The sequence below is a fragment of the Galeopterus variegatus genome, unplaced genomic scaffold, assembly GCF_000696425.1.
Source record: "Galeopterus variegatus unplaced genomic scaffold, G_variegatus-3.0.2 Scaffold1710, whole genome shotgun sequence".
Taxonomy (NCBI): domain Eukaryota; kingdom Metazoa; phylum Chordata; class Mammalia; order Dermoptera; family Cynocephalidae; genus Galeopterus; species Galeopterus variegatus.
This window is the reverse complement of record NW_007727821.1, coordinates 62,378-69,562: the sequence shown is the minus strand read 5'-3', so window position 1 is coordinate 69,562 and position 7,185 is coordinate 62,378. Positions and strand designations below refer to the sequence as shown.

Here is a 7,185-nt window from a genome sequence, read left to right as displayed (position 1 = left end):
TCGCGGCTCTTCTGGAGCCTCACTCTTCCCATCTGCAAAATGGGGCCACGGAGACCGATCTCAGAGAGCGGGATTACCTCGCCTGAGGGCAGAGCCCTGACCGTCCTCCGGCACCGGCCCCCATCTCCGGAGGAGCACCCCAGTTCCCTGAGCTGTGGCCCCAGGGCCCGGGCGCGACATCACGAGACTGAGGAGGATGCTACGCAGGAGCGCAGGTGGCGCCCGCAGATCCTGGCCCTCAGTGAGTGGAGCCTGCCGTCATCACAGCCCGGAGGTGGCTCCAGCTTGCCAGGGGCACCCCCACGTGGCCGTGTGTCCAGACCCAGGCCCTTGGCACTTCCACTCCCTGCCCCATCCGCACAGGTTGACTTATTACTGCCGCCCAGAGCCTGTCCCAGCGCCCCCGCTGGCTCGCCTGACAATGCCCCTCAGCCTGCACCAGCCACCCTGGCCCAAACTGACCTTCCAGGGGCCAGCGAGAACTGCCATTACTTCTCTCCAGGCACAGTGGCCTGGAGCTTCCTTGGGAACCAGCCAGGGCCGCACTGTGATTTTCCTAGGACCTGGCATTTTTGCCTTAGTGGGCCCCTTCCTCCATTAGAAAACAAACAAACATATACATGTGTACACACACACACACACACACACACACATGTGTATATATATATATATTCTTTTGTGGAGAGGCACCAGGTAGGTACAGGAATCGAACCGTGCACCTTGGTACTATCAGCATCTCACTCTAACCAACTGAGTAACTGGCCAGGCCTATATTCTATTTTTTAACTATATTGGTATAAAGGCAAGTATAACCCAGGCTAGATTCTATTCATCTTTTTCTTCTGATTTTAAAAGAAATTAAAACATTTTCATGTGCCCCTAGTAGTATTCTCGCCCTAAGCACTGTTCCTAGTGGCGCCTTCGGCCTGGCCACGCCTGCCATTGCACTGCCAGCCCTGCCCCCTTCCTGTAAGCCGCAGCCCTGCCGGGCAGAGCGGCCAACGTGCCTGCCCCGGAAGACCCATGGGGAGGAGGCAGTGTGGCTTCACTCCAGCCTCACTCCTGCTGCACACAGGGCTCTAGGCCCATGGGGGCACCCTAGGAGGCAGGGATTTCTGTCCCCAAATACCTGCTGCATACCAGAGCCAAAGGGAGGGGCTGAGAGCAATCACCCAAGGCCCCCCGCCCTCATGAAGTTCACACCCATTTCACAGATGAGAACACTGCTGCCTGAGGGATTCTCCTTGCAGGTCTGAGTGCAGCTGTGGAGGCACCATCCTGCTGTGCCTGGCAGCTGCCCCTATCACTTCTGCCTCTCTCCTCTTTCCTCAGGGACCCCATCTGGGCCTGGCATAGCCTTTGCCTCTCCCCTGGGCAGCAGCCAAGCACCTAGCTGGTCCCCAGGTCCCCTCTTCTCCCGTCCAGCTGCTGCACGTAATCTGACCATGCCCCTCCTCTGCTCAGAACCCTCCGTGGCTCCCACTGCCTTAGAATCCAGTCCAAGTCTTTAACATGGTACTGGAGGCCCAGCCAAGCTGGACTCGAGCTGACTCCTTGCTCTGAGCCTTTGCACACAGTTCCGCCTGCCTACACACTTTGCCCCACCAGGAGCATTTCCACATGTTCAAGTCTGACTTCTCCAGCGTCGCCCGAGGAAGCTCTTCCAGAACCCTGACTCTGTGGCACCCCCACTCTGAGTGGACAGGGTCCTCCTCCCCTCTGAACTCCACAGCACTGAGCATGGAGCCTCTCCTGGGCATGTGGCCTGTGCCAGCCTCTAGATACATATATATTGTGCCCCTCAGGGTGCCCAGCTCTGTGTTGAACCTTAGTGCATACAACACAATCAAACCCAGCCCCTGGCCTCAGCCCACCAGGGGAGGAGACATGGAAAACACCCTCCCAGTTTCCAGAGGATTGTCCCTACCTCGCATGCTCAAAGAGGTGACGAGACATCCCCAAGGCCACACAGCTCATCGACAGTGCAGTCAGCTTGCACACCCAGGCGGTCCCGTCTGCTCTAACCACTGTGTCACTCGGCTTCCCAGTTCCAAGCACGATTCAGGTACAGTATTTCCTTATGTTTTATGTATGTTTTTACTTTATTATAGGAGTAATCCATGTTTATTGTAAAGGAATGGGAAAATATAGAGAAGATAAAGGAAAAAAAATAAGAGCATCACCTAGAACAGGGCACAGTGGACACCTTCATGTGTCTTTCCATGCCATTCTCTCGGCAATGCACCTGTCCCTTTACAAGAACGCTCCATGCTATACACAGTTTTGTAACTTGTTTTCTTCTCCTTATAATAAACCAGAAGCCTCTTTTTGCATCAACAGACATTTGCCTACAGTTTGTTTATATTGTGAAATGTTCCACGCAGAAATGTATATATGTGTGTGCACTTTAAAATGATAATGAAAAGAACACGGAGCATGCGCACCCCCCAGGCTAATGAGCAGGGCATTCGTGCCTCAGGAGCCCCTGGTGTCCTCCCCGATGATTGCTCCCCCCACCCCGGAGGTCACCTCTGCTTTGACTTTGGGGTTCAGCATGCCCTTGCTTTCCTTTACAGTGTCGTTGATACCACCTGGGCATGTTTCCCAAGCACTCTGTTGGTTAGTTTGGAACAGGTGACGGCCAGCACACACCTGGTAGGGAAGAATGGGCACAGTGGCAGACTCCTGGAAGGTCAAATTCAGCCGAGCCTCTGGGGCACAGGCTGGCCTCAGCCACCAGGAGCACTGACAAATGCCCCCCTCANCTTGTTTTCTTCTCCTTATAATAAACCAGAAGCCTCTTTTTGCATCAACAGACATTTGCCTACAGTTTGTTTTTATTGTGAAATGTTCCACGCAGAAATGTATATATGTGTGTGCACTTTAAAATGATAATGAAAAGAACACGGAGCATGCGCACCCCCCAGGCTAATGAGCAGGGCATTCGTGCCTCAGGAGCCCCTGGTGTCCTCCCCGATGATTGCTCCCCCCACCCCGGAGGTCACCTCTGCTTTGACTTTGGGGTTCAGCATGCCCTTGCTTTCCTTTACAGTGTCGTTGATACCACCTGGGCATGTTTCCCAAGCACTCTGTTGGTTAGTTTGGAACAGGTGACGGCCAGCACACACCTGGTAGGGAAGAATGGGCACAGTGGCAGACTCCTGGAAAGTCAAATTCAGCCGAGCCTCTGGGGCACAGGCTGGCCTCAGCCACCAGGAGCACTGACAAATGCCCCCCTCGGGGCAATCAGAGGGCAAGCTGGTGGGAGAGGCCCCCTGTCGGAAGGGCTGCGTCAGGGACCTTCAGCAGGAGACAGGGACACAGGCTGTTGTGTCTTCCTGCTTCTGAGCTCCCTGCACCCTATGTTCAGATCTCAGGAGGAGGATAAAGTTGGAAGCTTCTGTCAAGTGGACCCAGTCTCCTCAGCTGACCCAGGCGACAGGACACAGAGGGGGACAACAGGGCTTCAGCAGCCTGTGATCGAGACCAGCCAAGTGCAGACAAGAAGCTGGGCCGGGCTTGCCGGGCAGCGCAGCGCAGCAGGGCTCTCGGTAGTGGCAGCTCTCGGTACATCTCTGAGTCGCTGCTCCCAGGTGGACTGGCCGCACGAGCCTGGTACACACACCACCCTGGGGGCTCACTTCACCACGTCTCTGGGGATGCCCTTGCCCCTCTCCCGGATGGATCCTCATTCCCTGGATTGCACATCTTCCTCCTCGGTTCCCCTTTGTCTGTGTGGAGCCCATCCTCCAGGAAGGAGTTGTTGAGAAAAGAGTGAGCAGAGGTAACATTCGGGACACCTGGCATTCAAACCCACGGCTGACGGATGCTTGGCTGAGTAGAATTCCCAGGTGGAGACTGTGGGTCTTCAGAATCCTGCAGATTTGCTGTCGTCCACCTGCCACATCGCTGGGCAGCAGGCTGAAGCCGTTCTCTTTCTGCCGCCCTTGTATGTTACCTATTTTTGTTTTGCCTGGATGATGTTAACATTTTTGAACCCAGAGTTCTGAAATTTTACACTGATATGCTCTGTGGGTCTAATTTCGTCCGCTGTGTCCACACTCAATAGGCTCTTTCAATCTGGACACTCATATACTTTATTTTCCAGAAATTGGATGATTTCTTTGATTTCCTCCTCTCCATTTTCTCGCTTCTCTTTCTGGGACTCCTGTTCCTCAGAGTCCTGGACCTCTGGGGCTGGTCTTCCAGCTTCCTTTCGTCACCTACTTTTCATGTTTTGCTTTTTTGCTTTACCTCCTGTGAGGTTTCCTCAACTTTCTCTCCATGGCCTTCTGTTGAGTTTTTCAATTCTGTTCTATTTTTTAATTTCCAAGGGATTATTTTTTGTTTTCTTAACTTTTTATGACTTTCTGTTCCTGTTTCATGCAGTATTTTTACCTCTTAAAGTTATCTAGGATAGTTTTCTTAAAACAATTACTTTCTTCTCAGATGGTTGGGAATCTTTGGCTGGATGCTCATGATTAATTTTTAAATATGAACAAAATAAGCCTGTGGATGATATTTGCTGGTTTAGCTTCACTATAAGGTGAACTTATTGGGCCATTGTCCAGAAACTTCCTGGACTGTCAATATGTTTAGGATTTTCCTTTAGGACTGGTCAGATGCCCCAGGGTCCTCCAGGTCTGTGCCTGGAGGGTTAGGGTCTGGCTCCAGGTTTCTGGGAGCTCACTAGTAGAGAGCACTGGAGGAGTTTTCGGCCTTCAGCCTTCAGTGTCCACCTGTTTAGCAGAGCACCCACATTCACTGCAGTCTCTAGCATGCCCAGCCCAGAGACTCTTTTTGACCCTTTCCAGAGTTAAACCCCAGATGTTTGCCAGGGTGGGGGAGGGGCATCACCCAGGGGCTAGGGAGAGGGAAGGGGTCTAAAGATCTAACTTTCTCAAAGACACCTTCGAACAGCCCTCTTTGTTTTCGCCTTCTTTTCACCCTTAGATCTAGAAGCAGCTTGTGCCACCAGTTCCTAAGCTTCTGAGGATTCTGTTGTATGAATAAGTCTGCTGGGAGGGATTTAGCTGTCTGGAGTCAGCTAAGTCAGGTAATACTGACCTAACTGCTTTCCAGCTTTTGCAGATTCTGTGTCTGGGGTCCCCTTTCCTGTTCTTCCTGTCTTGGTGGATTTATGTCTTTAAAAGTTCCCTTTGCTGTGGATTTATGGGCTTCCAGAGGCAGTGTGTGCTCTATGCATATCTTAACCTGACCGTCTCCTCCATATCTCTTATGACCATAGCATTGTACAGATTGCCATATTTCACTTAACTAATCCCCTCTGGTTATACTTTCAGCCTCTCTCCACTTTTTTGTTGTTGCTGTTGTTGTTGTTGTTAAAAGTAAAGCTGCCATAGCCATCTTAAGAATTAGGGCTTTGCTCATTTGATACTTTTTTAGGACAAACTCAGTGAAGTAGATTGTTGATGTGGTTCGTTATGTCTTGAATGTTGTGTCCCCCCCAAATTCATATGTTGAAGCCTAATCCACAATGAAATGGTATTTAGAGATGGAACCTTTGGGAGGAAATTAGGTCACGAAGGTGGAGCCCTCGTGAATGGAGTTAGTGCTCTTGTAAAAAGAGGAGGAGACAAAGGATCTCTCCTTCTCTTCTCTCCACCACCTGAGGTTACAAGAAGACAACCACTGCAAACCAGGAAGCGGGCTCTCTCCAGACACCAGATCTGCATGCACCTTGATCTTGGACTTCCCAGCCTCCAGAACTGTGAGAAATAAATGCCTCTTGTTTAAGCCCCCTGGTCTGTGATATTCTGTTATAGCAGCCCAAATGGGCTAAGACTATCTAGATCTTGATGGAAATAATCCAAATGAAGCAGGTTTTCCAAAATTCACTCCCTTGGGATGTTTCATGAACTTGACATCGACATCTAGTCCTTAATGTAAACAATGTATGTAGTTAGAACTGCTGATTTATTAATTAATGTACAACCTGCTGGTTCTGAATAAGCCATTGAGATGTTGTTAAGAATAGCTGGAGCATGAAACTTCTGCTTCAGGTTGCACGTAGACGTTTTTGGTTTGTTCTTAATGTAAACAATGTATGTAGTTAGAACTGCTGATTTATTAATTAATGTACAACCTGCTGGTTCTGAATAAGCCATTGAGATGTCGTTAAGAATAGCTGGAGCATGAAACTTCTGCTTCAGGTTGCACGTAGAAGTTTTTGGTTCCCATGTTGTAATCAGTAACTAATGACTGTGATTCTTGTGTTCCATGAGAAAAGGACAACTGTGTTGAAACTTTCCCCTTCCCTTTTGAAACCTCCTTTTGAAACTCTCTTCTAAATGCCTTTGCTTGTAGTAGACTTCAGAGCACTTTCAACACTGTTGGTTTGTTTCCCGGGTCCATCAAGCTTGGCTTTCAATAAATTTTTATAAAATTATTTCTGCCTTGACAGCCTTGATTTTGGTCCAAAATTTTCTCATTATGAAGTGTGTGTGAGTGTGTGTGTGTGTGTCTGGTCCTGCTAGAAGAGGCTGGCAGGAAATAAGAGAAGAGCAGAGGGGAAGGGAGGGCTTGCAATGGAGTCAGACCTTCTCTCTCCGACACAGTCTCGCACCAGCGCTCAGAAGCTGGCTAACCCAATTTCCAATCCCTGTTCTGTCATTAACCACCTGCCACTCAGTCTTTGAGCCTTTCTCTACTCATCTGTAAATTAAGTGTAATAGCACCTATCCATTGTTGACCAAATTTAAGTCTGTCTTGAGGCTGTTGAGGCAGAAATGACACTGGGATCCAAATGTAAGGACAGACCCGGGAAACATCATCCTACGTGGAGTCAGAGAGTGCTCCAAAGTTTATTACAAATAACAAAGACTTTATAGACAGAAAAGGCCGAAGAAAGCAAAAACAAAGAACAAAAAGAAGATTGGTCATTTCAAAGTTACTTTCCTTGCAAGGTGGGAACAGGGAGTCAGAACAGTAGGAAAAAATTGATTAGTTAACAAAAGGTTACTTAGGCTACCTCTTCTGTGTGAGGATTAAAGAGGAAACGTCATTATCATACTTATGAAGATTTAAACTGGCTTGCTCAGGAAATTGGCTGTTACCTCTTTCTCCTGACTTCTAGTGTAATAGCTTGAACAGAAGTGACTTCATTTTGTTAAACTTCTTTTTTTTTTTTTTTTTTTTTTTTTTTTTTTTTTTTTTCCGTGTCCG

The 7,185-nt window shown here is 49.1% G+C and overlaps 1 protein-coding gene across 1 annotated transcript in view; it reads left to right on the top strand.

Moving 5' to 3' along the window:
• Nucleotides 1-39: 39 nt before the first annotated feature.
• Nucleotides 40-7,185, top strand: part of MCAT (malonyl CoA:ACP acyltransferase (mitochondrial)) — a 23,541-nt gene continuing 16,395 nt past the window's right edge. The window contains exons 1-2 of the mRNA XM_008578532.1: nt 40-241; nt 1,333-1,434. Coding sequence (XP_008576754.1) covers nt 40-241; nt 1,333-1,434 — 304 coding nt within the window. The remainder of the gene's footprint in view (nt 242-1,332; nt 1,435-7,185) is intronic.